At 40.5% G+C, this 14,451-nt stretch overlaps 1 protein-coding gene across 1 annotated transcript in view; it reads left to right on the top strand.

Annotated features, from left to right (window-relative positions):
* LOC129170197 (potassium/sodium hyperpolarization-activated cyclic nucleotide-gated channel 1) overlaps positions 1-14,451 on the top strand; it is a 90,309-nt gene that overhangs the window by 61,420 nt on the left and 14,438 nt on the right. The window contains exons 5-6 of the mRNA XM_054757484.1: positions 5,653-5,799; positions 8,006-8,246. Coding sequence (XP_054613459.1) covers positions 5,653-5,799; positions 8,006-8,246 — 388 coding nt within the window. The remainder of the gene's footprint in view (positions 1-5,652; positions 5,800-8,005; positions 8,247-14,451) is intronic.

Raw genomic sequence — 14,451 nt, 5'->3', positions numbered from 1 at the left:
TACATTGCAACACACACTCAGAAAATAGCCAATAAGCGACAAGACCTCTTTGACTGTTAGTGTTTATTCACTTAAGTAACTTTGCCATAATCCTCAACGCTTTAACACGCAAATCACATTTGTTATACGAAAATAATGCTAATTACAGCTGAGATGCTCTTAAAGTATTATTAATGTGAGGCTTTTCACTCCTTTCTGCTGCGTAAAATCCCACTCATGGGAGTAAGACATGTATAAATGAGGTCTTCTCTCCGTGGCCCTCGGGACCAAACTTGGAAAGAGGATTCCACCACGCAGATCACCTTAGGTCAACTCAGTGAGGAGCCATTGTGTCTACAAAACAAATGTTCTTCTCCTTTTAATTCAGCCTCCTATGTCTATTTGTTTAATTTTTTTTGTTTGCATGGAAGGTGATTATCCAGCATTTCAGTCAAGCTGCCATCTGTGTTCCTGCTGAGGGCCCCTCTGCAATTCCCCGATCACACGATATGACTTTGTGCTCGCACGCAACAATTCCATCCCTTAAACTTAGCGCTCAGGCTACACAATTCAATGTACACACCGCTGGGGATTATAGTCATGTATGGATTTATGTTAGATTATGATTAAATAAAAAAAAAAAAACACTTTGTTGACCTTTGCATCATGCAAGCTTCGATTGACATAACATAAAATGTACATAAAGTGTAAACATTCCAATCTGTCCTGATAATCAGTGCATCATTTTTATTTAGCAGCTCTCTTTTTTTCTGTAGTTTTGTCATGAGTTGCAATTACTACAGATTTAATAAATGCATGTGCATATTAACATAAGGTGATTTATACCATGCATGTCAAATCCTTATAATAATAATAATAATAATAATAATTTAAAAAACAATATTTAACAACAATGATAATGATGATAAGACTATAGTCATAATTAGATGAATTAACTAGTGTCATTTTCCACAAAGTAATAGTAAATAAATAATACAAATGCATTTAAAAACGTGAGAACAATTACAATATTCAAAATAATAAGAAGAAGAACAAAATATAGAATTATTACATTGTCATTAAAATGATGTTTAGTAAAAATACCAATTGAAATGCTATATTTAGTGCCACTACTAATAATAACAATAACAATGCCAAAATTGCAGAATACATTTTTTACATTTTCCTGCCTTGCCAGTGTCCTTCCACACAGAAATATGACAATGATGTCAAAATTGCATAATATGGGGCATAATTTCATGAATGAAACCATTGTTTGAGTTTTTTTCTCACTAAAAATAATAAAAACTAATACAAGTTCTAATAGAAATGCATGTCAAAATTGCAAAATAAGGCCATAAATTGATACATTTATTATTACGGTGTCCTTTCACACTAAACGATGCATACAATAACTTAAATGCAATTTTAAAAACATGTTTAATAATAATATAATCATGAAAACAGTAGTAATGGGAGTAATAATGCCAGGATCAAGTAGAAACAAAAATCAAAATAATAATGATAATACTAATATGATTGATAATACATGTATTATAATAATAATAATAATGTAGCAATGCCAAAATTGCTAAATGCAGCCATGGTTCCATACAGTATATAGGCAAGTCCTGTTATATTCTTAAAATGCAGGAATGACCTTCTCAGCCCCTCCTTAGACTGTTTAGTTGCAGTGCAATTAATTGACAATGTGTGTATTATTTGGTGAGCAAATCATCCGGCTAAGGCACAATGTGGGAAATAGGCAAACACAAACAGGAACTTCCTTACAACAGAAGGATTCCACAGTCACACATCAATGCCACACAGTGCATGCTAGCGAATATTAATGACAGAAGTTCGCCCTCAGCAAACAGTCATTGAAGTCATTGAATTAGTGACATGTCTCTTGCTCAGTATGGATGTACATCTGCTTCACAGCAAATCCGCTTCATCCACTTCCTACTTCTAACATCTCTCCAGGGTTTGCACTGATAGTTTTGTGCGTGGCTGTGAATTGGTTAACACAGCTCGCACCCCCCGCAACTGTGAAGCTACACTACATTCATTGGCTTTGCTGCATGGACGTGTGTATCAGTGGAGTGGAGCTGGGCATGCAGGGATGGTGTCAGCCTCTTGTCATTACATCTCTCACTGACACAGCAGGGAGGCTTTCGGAGAGAGGTGGACGTCAACTGAGGAGAGAAGATGAAGGAGATACAGACATACAGTATATTCTTGTTTAAGGTTGATACAGTTTAATATACTTGAAGAAAAAGTAATATAGGTGACAAAGTGAAACCATATTGACCAGAATGTAAGACGACTACTCTCTTTTTTTCAAGACCTGTTTTTGGGAAAATATTTTTAAGACAAAAATAAGATAAACAAAAAAAAGGAAAAATTAAAACTAAGGACAAGCAATAAAGGACAAAATTAAAAAAATAATGATTTCAAGTATCAGTCACCATTATCTTATAATTAGAATTATAACACCTTCTTTGTTGTTTGATAACTTGCTAACAACCTTTGAGACACTTTTGTTTTCTCCTGCGGATATCTGTGTTGTGGCTGCATCTCTCTACTTCACTGGTGTATGTGAGTGACAGAAATAAAAGCTCTGACCTTTGTATGTATACACCTACTGACCCACGAACATAAGAAAACCTGTCTTTTTCAGACTGTTTTCTAATGAAAACATACCGTCTTGTCTGTGGGTCAGTACGGTAGTTTTTAGTTTTAGGTTTTAACATTCAACATTTCAACCTATTCTTGCAACGATATACAGTAACATTCTTTTGTATTTTCAGCCGGGGTGTCACTAGATCTCACGAGATCAAAACATGACGAGGTTTCTCACAACAATACATAAACAAATTAATCACAAATGAAAATGAACTGGTTAATTTTTTCGTGGCTCCACTGATTCCTTTAGGTCTGGTGCCGGTAACACATGCGTATCTGTTTTCCTTCTCTTTTGCCTCCAAACGCGAAGGAAGAGAGTTCACTATGTGCATTGGTTTCAGCACCTAGACAAAATTGCTATGTGTTGACAGAGAGTGTAGACTAATACATCGCAAAAGAAGTGCTGCTCTTTAATACAGTTGAAAAGCCAGCATATGAAGAAATGCCGCAAACGTTTTACAGACAGTACGAATTGCCTGTGAGAATAACACATTTTAGAGCTGTAATTACAATACAGTGAAACCGTCAAACCGTGATATTTTTGCCCAAAGTTATCATGCCTACTGTAAACAATTACTTCAGAAAGCAAATTTCATGAAATATGACAATTACCTGAAGGGCTTTCATTGCAATTGCATTGACTTGCGCGTGGAGGGCTGTAACAGAAAGACTAGGATGATCACAATGTAAAGTATAAGCCAGTTTATTATGAATCGTGTATCCCATTCCAAATGAACAACCTGATCCACATTCTAACATGTATCACACACTCCAAATAAATAAATATCCCCGTCACCCCCTTCATTCGCAAACAATGACCCAAGCCCTTATCATCTGTCTGCAGCCGTGAGGAGAATCAATGAGGCAGGTCGTTGTTTTGACTCTGAAAGGTCTTCCGTCAGGCTTGCATCATGCCACACCGCTAGCATGGGCTGCTAATACCTGTCACCTCCACCTTCATTACTTGTGACAGCATGAAAGACGGTGTATAGTCAGGTGCAAAAAAAAGGGGGGGGGTTCTCGGTGCAGTCAGGGAAGATTGTCTGTGAGGAAAACAGGTGCCGATGCTAATAAATGAACTTCTTTCTCTTCTTTGGGTCAATACTTGCTTTTAGGGTAGTGCAGGCCTAATGTTTCACTACATCAGGACTGCATTAATTACCACACACCTCAGCAATGCAGCAAATCTCCTACTCAAATGTACAAGTGGCATACCGCATATCTAGCGGCAGAGATAGGACTGTCGTGTTGGGAATAACACAGCAGAAATTAGTAGTTAAACATACAAATGTGGTATTAAGCACTGCAGAATTGTTCTGCATATACTGTATTAAGTTAATTTGGGTTTAGTAACACCCTTTTTTTTGCTCCCTCCGCTTATCATCACGGTTTAGCTTTCAATATATGGTATTTGAGTACTGAACTTTTTACAATATTTGAATTCAATCAGCAATTTAAACATATTTGTACTTGCACATTTATTTAATATTATATATTATATTTGTATATGTTGTATTTTGTGTTGATTATGTAATAGTGAAATGGGTCCATGTGTACCACTAGATCACACTAGATCATTGTTGGGTTTTTTTTTCCAAAATTCAGACAATAACGAAAGTGACACTGATTCAAAATCAGAAATATTGTGATTTTTATTTAAGTGCAGTTTTATTTTCATTGGGGGTGTTTTGTATTTTTTATTTATTTAGAATAGAATAGAATGGCTTTATTGTCATTGCATTATACAATACAACTACATTTAAATGCTCTTCAATAGCCATTCATTCCCACACACACAGATAAGCTTCACTCCTGCCCTCTGCAGGTTGTTGCTGATGTCACCAACAGTTGTTTTAGCGTCTTTCTTTACAGCCCTCACCAATCATCAACCGCCGATGTTTTCCTTGGTGTACCTCAGTGCTTCTCAAAATGTCGGGCGGTTACCCCTGGAGGGAAGCGCGGTGAACTGCCGGGGGGCGCGTGAAAGGCAGGGAGGACTTTCAGCATTAGTTCAAATCGGCCAACATGTATGAATTTGTCATACTCGGCATGCAATTTGACTCTTGAATACGCTTGTATGCTTCGCTGCTCTCCATTTTGTTGCATTTCGCTGGTTTCAGTTTGAAGTTCAGTCTGTACGGAACAGATAAATAAATAGATACTGTCAGTTTCTCAATAGTATTTCACATTACGGGGGCATGACAGAAAAAATTGAGAACCACTGGTACCTGTTTGACATCTGTTACTTAGTAGTGGTTTCTTTCTTCTTCAGGACTTTCCAAGTGGTTGTACTGGCTATGACCAATGTGTGTACAGTTGTTCTGATTGATTTTCCATTTTCTCTCAGATTCACAATTGGTTGTTTTTCACCCATAGAGAGCTCCCTGTTTTTCATGTCGTTTTCATCTCTAAATGCAGTCTACGCAGGCAAAACCTATCCTACCCAATCTGAAACTGAGTATAGACATTCAGTGCTATTTATTGATTGAATAAGCAGTAGGACACACCTGGCTAACAGCACACACCTCTCAGTCTCATGTTCCAATACTTTTGCTCACATGAAAAATGGTGTGGGTTCAAACAAAAGGTGCTATCTTCTAAGTTGTGCAGATGTAAATGTCTAGAAATAAAAGCTGAAATGATGCTGTCCAGGCTCATAGTCGTCCTTTGGTGCCAAACCCAAATGTTGGCCTCACAGTTCCAATACTTCTGGGGGGCACTGTAGCTCACTAGTTCACATTAAGATCAGGGCTTGGCTGCCCATCAGGACTGCATGCTTGCTCGAAATAATGGGAACCACAACCTTGCCTCCGGCCCCGAACTTGGTTCTGCTCCCCATCACCACCTGACTCCCCTTTATCTACAGACAGAAGACACAACAGATACAACCTGTTATGCCCTGTAAAATCAAGTCTTGATAAGGACATTTGTCATTTTACATGTGAGCGCATCAACTCCAACTTCTTTCTGTCTTTGCTTCCCTCCTAGTACAAGCAAGTGGAGCAATACATGTCCTTCCACAAGCTTCCAGCAGACATGCGGCAGAAAATACACGACTACTATGAACACCGTTACCAGGGCAAGATCTTCGACGAGGACAACATCCTGAGCGAACTCAACGACCCTCTCAAAGAGGTGAGACGGACCTCACTTAAGAACAGGGATAGGCATGTGGCTCATTTTACATTCACAATGAAGGAAATTTGCTTCATTGATCGGCACCATTAAATGCAGTGTACAGAGTAAATAAATTAACCGCATTTTTCTGTGCATCCTTGCTAAATCCAATGCATCACGGTCTGCAATTATGCAAATGCAGGTGGAAATGGATCATCTACTACAAAAAAGGCTTCACTACACATCTTAAAATAAAGCTACACACATGAGAGCGATAAGTTTGATCATTTTATTTTTTGTCAGCGAACGATGTATGATGTTGCTTTTCAAATGTGAGTGTAATGTTAGCACTGTAGCTCACATGGCTATACTAGTGTTGCTAACGTTTGTGTCTTACTGTCCCGCTCGTTAACGTTACGTCGTTGTATCTGACATATGGCATCTCCACCGCGAGAGCTGTGGTCCACGGCGGCCATGTTTTTCAACCACTCTTGCTCAAACTTCCTCGACACGTGTAAGTCAGTCCAAATGCACCACAGGAATATAATACATAATATTATATAATATCGGCACCTTCGCAGTTGTCCCAGGTGGTCACACTTGCTTGCAGCAGCAGCTTTACTTGATTCTCCTTCCCACTATGATGCCCTGACCCCCCCCCACCTCTTCCAAATTTGGCCGGCAAAGCAAGACGTCAACTGTTAGGTGGCCGCCAGCCAATGATCCCGACTCAGCTGGACTTAGTCTTTGGATGTTACTCGATGTCGACTCCTCACTTCCACCTAAAGCCAAATTCTCTGCCAAAACCCAAAAGTGGCGTCTCCATAAAATCAAATGTTCCACACTGAAATGGTGATGTAAGCGAGTTTGTGCTGTGATTATACTCGCCAGTCCCACGGGCACATTTCACGGTGTGACGCTGTCTCTATGCAGATTTGAACTTTGCCTATTTTGCATAGCGAACAAAGCCTGTAGGATTTTCTGCGTTGTAGGTAATAACCGTAAATCCCTGCGCCTCCTCCCTCCCTTGCTCCCTCACGCGAGTGTCTGGGACAACAGCAGTGTTTGGAACCTGGCAAGGGGGCTTTAATGGGGTTGCATGGGAAGATGGTCAATAATACCACGCTTGCTTGGGTTTTATTACACTTTCTCAGAGCATAATTACTGGTGTAATCCCGCGGCTATGAGGGGGTTGCGAAGTAGAAAACTTATCAATGTGTTGACGATAAATTGCAATATTAATCCCTACTGTTACTGCTTTTTACGATGCGCTGATACTTAAATATTATATAGTGTATGTAGATATCCCATATTTCACTGTTTTTCAACTGTTTAAAATATATCTCAGAGGTCCCACGGTGGTATATTTAAAGTGTGTTTGCCAAATCTTTAGACAGTGCTTTCAGTAAGCCTTACTGGGAACACACCATTTTATGTGTCTATAACTTTAATGCTAATGCAGCAGTGTTTGTCCACGCCGACAGTGTTTGGCTATTTTGCACAAAGCTAAGTGAGCTGCAGTGCTAACATTACAGTCACATTTGAACATATTTGCTGAAGAAAAACAAACTTCACACGCCTGTAGCTGACTGACAGATAGTGGGCTTTATTTTAAGGTATGTAGCGAAGCCTTTAAAAATTGTCTACATTTTTTTACACGTTCTATAACCTAATATCTCGTTATTATCCCGTGTAGCCAGTTCCATTCCCTTGCCATATGACAACTTTTTAAAAACAATAGGTCTAATCAAAGATTGTTTCCCCCCCACTATGATGATTCAGAGCATGATAACAGCTTACTATCAAAGTCATTAGTGCTGGTCCATTATTGAGGCCGTTGTCCTTGCCGTGAACTGACACTGGCATCCTGGGTTGTTTTCCCTCATCTTGCAGCCTAAAGGTTGCTCTGTTGGTCGATTGTTATCCCTCAAGGGTGATGAGGACTTTGAGTCACATGCCCATCCGTGCTGCAACAAAGACAGCAAACAAACACCTAATCTCCTGCATGTGAGAGAGATGGCCCGTCGCCGGCGCCAGAGGGCAAACTCATCAGGACCCGACTCTATTGCCAAAAATGTTATCCTCAACAGTGATGGGAAGTGCTTTACGGGTTTAGGGATAAAGCAGTAATATGCATCCAATTCATTTCCTTGCTAGATGTTCTCAGAAGTTCTTCTCTCCCGGGATCTCACTTGTCTGTCTTTTTTTTTTCCCCCTCTGCTAGGAAATTGTCAACTTCAACTGCCGCAAGTTGGTGGCCACCATGCCGCTGTTTGCCAACGCAGACCCCAACTTTGTGACGGGGATGCTGAGCAAGCTGAAGTTTGAGGTGTTTCAGCCCAACGACTACATCATCCGCGAAGGCACAGTCGGGAAGAAGATGTACTTCATCCAGCACGGCGTCGCCAGCGTCATCACCAAATTCAACAAGGAGATGAAGCTGACTGATGGCTCCTACTTTGGAGGTAATACTGAATGCAGTATATCATTAAAAACAGCAGAGCTCTACTGTCATATGGAGGACATTTGAGTAGCGTTTTTTGCAGTAGATACTAGTGCTTCTGTCATATAGAATATTTTTGAGATTTTTGGGGGGGGCTTGTATATTATAGCAATCAAATGCTATTTATTTAGTAATTATGTATTGTGTAAAACTAAGACAGGAACAATATCAAATGAAAAGCAAAAAATTAAAACAGAGCCCTCATCCATCAGTACAAGCCAGGAGTTTGTTTTTAGAACGAACGTCGCTGTTTGATGTGTGTGATAACAGGCTCGCATGTGCTAGCATGAATTAACTTGAAGTAGTAGACCGAACAAATATGCACATTAGTACTCAATAACGTAATCAAACCTTACCTTCATCCATTCCCACGTAGTATTAGCATTTAGGACCAAATATGAGATGAAAGAAAATTGGGGAAAATACAGTATAGTAGTCTATCTGTGCAGCGTGGGAGAAAGTTGGAAAATGGGACGGCTCGCCACTTGCAACAAACAACATAAACATGCAAAAACTGTGGGATTTCTATGTATATTAGTTTTTAAATAAGGTAATGACACGTATTTCCAAAATGTATATATCCATTTACATAGAAATTGATGTAATTATGTACAAATGTTTTTAAAATGTACTTATTTGAATGTTTTTTTTTTTCGCCTGAAAATTTCCTGCGGCCCGTTTCGACCCCTGATACCGAGGATTTTTGACGATGGCAAACATACTGCTATGTTATTGTTTCTGCCTTTATTCATGACTATACTCTCCATTTGATAACCGGGAAAGGAAAAGTACTTTTCAAGTACTTCAACTCTCACTATACCACATACTAACATCGACTGTATGTGTCCTAACACTGCTCACCACGTTTACGGTCAAACATCACAGTTACTATACAGTACATAGTGACGCATAGCGAGTGTGCGCCCAAGGCAGTGTGTTCAATGCCTCTTCAAGTAAAATTAATGTAAATTCTCATTAGCCAGCTTTGGCCCGCTCATCAGTTTCCCTGCCATTACGTAAGCGCTCATCTGGTTGTTGCGGAGGAGGCCAAAGCATGGATCAGGCATCCCCGAGGACACAGAGGTTCCTCACACACAGATACACATGCATGAACTCTAGCCCCAAGCCCTCACCCTCCTCCATCTACTGTATATCTATATGTTCCTGACGCACACACGCATTTGGCACTGACGAGATCGGATTGGACTTTGATTCTGAAGAGAATCAGAAGCGATGTCTCTGCTGCACTTTTCGGTCTCAGAAGGCCCGTTCCTTTCCCACAACGATTATGGGTACCATGAATGTTTCAAATGTCAGGCACAATTTACCCTCCTCTCGTGTACTCTGACAGAATATGCGGCAAAAGTTTCCCATTTTTAGACGTCCCTGCATATTGTATTTCAAATTCAACGCTTTACTATAGAAGGAAGCCGAGCATTCTAAGAATACTTTGTCACTTGGTGCAGTTCACGTCTCGCAGGCAAACCAGAGACGAGCAACGGAAGAATCACAGCAGAAATTGGTTGTCTTTTTTTTGTGTATGTGTGTGCTTGTTTTCTGCTGTGTGTTTTAACAAGGAGGGGGGGGCGGTTGCTGTCATGAAGTGTCTGTTCATGTGTCAGTGTGCCAAGCTGCAGGGGAGCTTTCAGTGGAATCCTGCGTGGGGTGGACATGTAGGGCAGAACATCTCATTCAGACTAATCATCCTCTGGATATGACGCTGGTGATCATATTCTGGATGTACAGCTTGCTGCTATCTATTAAAACTTATGTGGACTTACTGTGCGGAGTGTACGCGGTCGGATTTACACCAATGGTATGCAAAGTCGGGGGTGCCAGAATACTTCATGTGAGGCGCAACAGCTTAAGAAAAATAAAGGGCCTGAAAACAAGTGTTTCATACCTGCTAAGATCCCTTCCCTGATGTTTAAATAGAAAATAAATGGATTTTTGAAATATGAACGGGGAGGCCCCATTCATATTACAGTCATCACTCGCCACTTTGCAGTTCCAATTTGGCGGCTATTACCGTTTTGCAAAATGAAATAATTAATAAATCATCGCTGTTTTTTGGTTGAATACGGCCAATTATTAGTCTAAAAATATGAATATTTAAGCAAAATGTACATATTCTTGGCCTAAATTAAACATTTTCAGTCATAAAAAGGGCAAAATGAATTAAAATACAAATATAAGGCATTTGCAATACGCATTGCAAATTCTGGTCACTAGGTGTCAGTAATGTTAGATTGATGAGACAATGTCCAGAAAACAACAACAAGAAAATTGCCACGTGTGAGTCTATATTATGTCTTATGTATGCCTAATATGTCTTATTTTCTGTTATTATGTCTACTATGTTTGGTAATACGAGTGTAAAGGTGACTATAGGGGTGTTATTTCATGTCTAGAGGGCTCTATTAATGTTTAAAAAACATATTTAGAAGGTTGTAAACAGGTTTTCTATGGTCTAACTATGAAAATATTTCATTTACAAATAAGGAATCCTACTTTTTCACTTCTTGTCTGCTTGGCACGATAGTATGCAGCTCATCAATGAATTGAACAAAGAAGATAATCATAAACAGATGCAATCCATTCGATTATTTTATGAGAAATTGAAAGATACTAAAATATGCCATAGTATTGCGAGCAGCACTTTAAAAAAGTGTTCATATATGAGTTATAATAGAAACCCGGAAACATGCATAGCCTACCAAACTGGACCGAACCGTACTCAAAATTCGGTGTGTCTTAAAGCGACGGTTCAGGCAAAATGGAGTGTAGTACTTGGCTGCAACCCACAGAGGCACTGTTGATTCAGCCTCAACTAGTTTGCTGTCTGAAGAAGAACATGAGCTTCAGCGACATTATTCGGCTCAATAGAATTAAAACAGTCATTAAAACAGGAGTTAAGAACATTCTAAGAGAATCTCCTTGATTAATTAATCATTAATGTCCATTACTCTTGTATATCTGCATTATGGATATGAATTGATTCCCATTGCAAAAACTGACCATTGCAAAGAAGTAACACCCACAGAAAAAAAATATATATAGATTTTTGTTGTTATTATTAAATACGAGGTGTGTCAGAAAAGTTCCAGGACTGGTGTCAGTCTGATGCACTTTCCCAACCTTCTCTGCAACGCACTCCTAGAAGGATTCTTCAGGAGTTGTTCGTGGCTTCGTCGTCAAGGCCATCGTGATGTCATCCACGTCTTGAAACCGTTTCTCCTTGATGACCATCTTGAGCTTGGGAAAAATTAAACATGTTGGGTGAGTAGGGAGGTTGCTCCAGTTATTCTTGGCCGGGAACTGCTGGATACTCAGGGCAGTGTGAGCAGCCACAGGTTGTCCTGCCGCAGCTCTCACCTCTTCTCGAGCACGGAAACACACAAACGCTGAACGATCTCTTTGTAGACGTACCGGCTGATCGTCTGGTCCTGTGGCAAGAACTCGCAGTGGACGATGCCCCTCACATGGATGAATGTGATCAACATGAACAGTCCTGGAACTTTTCTTTTTTTTTAAACATAATAATATGCTAGAAACATATCACAGGGTTGGACGTGAACAAGCCTGGAGATGTGGTGCATCTACTAGACTGGAAACTAGTGTCCAAACCATACTTTTGTCTCAACCTGGACTCCTTTGGAGATGCCACCAAGTTAAAAAGATACAGCCCATCGAAACTAGGTAATGACGGTATCACGCAAAAGTTGTGTGATCCTGGTGAAAATGGCCTAAAAATAGCCTGATACTGGACGCAGTCGGCATATTCAGCAATCATTTAGAATACGCATATCTCAGAAATTATACAGTTTGCACAAGGCTGGTTTTTACCGTGTTGTGCCTGTAGCTAGCCACCTGCTGTTGCGTTTTCCGCCCAGCTGGTATTCGTACCCGTGTGCACGCCACTCGACTAGATGAGCCCTGAGTCGGGAGCAGCTGGCTGCTGTGCAAGGTACCTTGCTCTTTTTTCGCTGATGATTCACACTCTGCTTCCATGCCGCCGCCGCAGTCAGACTGAGTGAGAACGAGAGGGCACTGAGACAGAAAGCAGAGGAGGAGCAAGAGTGAGTAACACAACGGATCCTAGCCACAGGATACCATTAGCATGGTAATAATGAGCAGGACACTGAGGAGGACAAGAGGTCACAAAGCACCGCCAACCGTGGCCAACGGGGCACCTGCTTACCGCAAAGACGTCATGGGCCTTCACTACTGGGTCATGGAACAAACTAACAATCCAGCGGTTGTGTCCTGGTGGCTATGTTTACAATGCAGTAATGCAGGCCAACCAGCAGAGGGTGCAAGTAATTCTGCTAGTTTACTGCCCAAACAGGTACAAGCTCTGTACTGGTGACATTTAAAGCTAATGCTATGATATTGACCCAAATATAAGACAAGAAGAAATGTCTCAAAAGAACGAGCTGTGTTAAATTTGGGTTATAGAGATTTATAAATGCAAACCAACCGGTGTCACCAAACATTGTGCTAAGCTAAACTAAAACAACTGCGTGTTGTATTGTAACTCTACAGCATGGGTGTCCAAAGTTGGCCACAAGAGCCTTTAATGAGACCGCAGCTTGGTTTTATTGGACCACATCATATTTGAAATGTATAATTAAACGAGAATTAAACACTGGAAAGAAAAACAAATTGCAATGTTACAAGAAAAACTTGGAATGTTTTTGAAATACAATTAACTACATTATTGACCCGAATTTTTTTTTCCTCTGGGAAAAGGCTGAAAAGTCTTCTTCTTAATATTTATATGTGCAAACTTCTCCCCGAGCAAGTCAGAGCTTGTCTTCCTGTCACTCACACACCAGTGACCTGGAGATGCAGCCGCAACACTCGGGGACTGCATTACTGGCATGGAAACAGGAGTTCAGAACATTCACAACGCGTTTAGTAGGATTTCTTGCGACTTAGTAGACAATTAGCAGAAAACTAACCACAATTTGGGGTTGCTTTTGTTTTTTTTTAAATTTTTAATAAATTAGATTTCATGTTTCCATCAATGAAACTCTGCTCCAAATTTATGGCAGCACTCATGCAGCCCATCACCTCTGTGATTGACTACAGGCAAGACACAATTATCTTGCTCCTCAATTGTGTTGCTAGCTATTTTGAATAATGGCTGTATGTTTTATTTTTTTTGTTGTTATTAATACTGCAATACAAGCGGTACACTTTACTTTCTGTAGTATTGTCGTCGAAATAATAGCAAAAGTATAATATTTTCCCTCTACGAGACAGCCAACCCAGCTTGTAGGTGTACTGTTGCACCTGATTCTTTCTGTGCGTGAAGGTGCCTCTTAAAATCAGCGTCACCGTTCTTCGCACCCATGTTCACACCCCCAGCATGAGGGTGTTGCTCCAACACCGTGCACACTCTGTTCTCCTGTCTTCACAACGTGCTCCTGCCAAAGCCACGCCAGATCACACCAGAAGCCATGGTTAACATTTAACGATTTAATCAAGACACAAGAGCTGGGGGAGGGGGTGGGGCGAGGTGCTTTTCATCAGAAGGAAGAAATGAATCTTGTTGGGGTTTGAGCAAGGGTATCGAACGCCTAAAAGCCAGGGAAATTAAACTCTAAATCCCACAAATTGTTTTACATGTGTAACGTAAAATGAAAGACAGAGGAAAATGAAAGAGGTGTGGAAGTAATGGATGAACAAAGTGCTGCTTTGTGAGCTCAGGGAAGCTACTGCAGGATTTTTGTTATAATGCATGTATTTCTTCCATCCATTCATCTTCTATGCAGCTTATCCTCACTAAGGTCACGGGTATGCTGGAGCCTATCCCAGCTGATGTCGGGCGAGAGGTGGGGTACACCCTGGCCTGGACGCCAGCCAATCACAGGGCACATATAGACAAACAACCGTAAAAGTGACTGCTCCCTAAACCGAATAACTGGTTGGGCCACACTTAGCAGCAACAACTGCAATCAAGCTGCGTTTGTGATAACTTGCAATGAGTCTCCTACAGAGCTGTTGACAAATTTTGCCCCCCTTCATCTTTGCAGAATTGTTGTAATTCAGCCACATTGGAGAGTTTTCCAGCATGAAGCGCCTTTTAAGGCCACAGCATCTCAATAGGATTCAAGTGTGGACTTTGAGTAGGCCACTCCAAAGTCCTCATTTTGTTTATC

This window comes from Dunckerocampus dactyliophorus, chromosome 17 (genome assembly GCF_027744805.1).
Source record: "Dunckerocampus dactyliophorus isolate RoL2022-P2 chromosome 17, RoL_Ddac_1.1, whole genome shotgun sequence".
Classification (NCBI taxonomy): Eukaryota; Metazoa; Chordata; class Actinopteri; order Syngnathiformes; family Syngnathidae; genus Dunckerocampus; species Dunckerocampus dactyliophorus.
The sequence above is the reverse complement of the archived record's forward strand: the minus strand, read 5'-3'. Positions and strand labels throughout refer to the sequence as shown.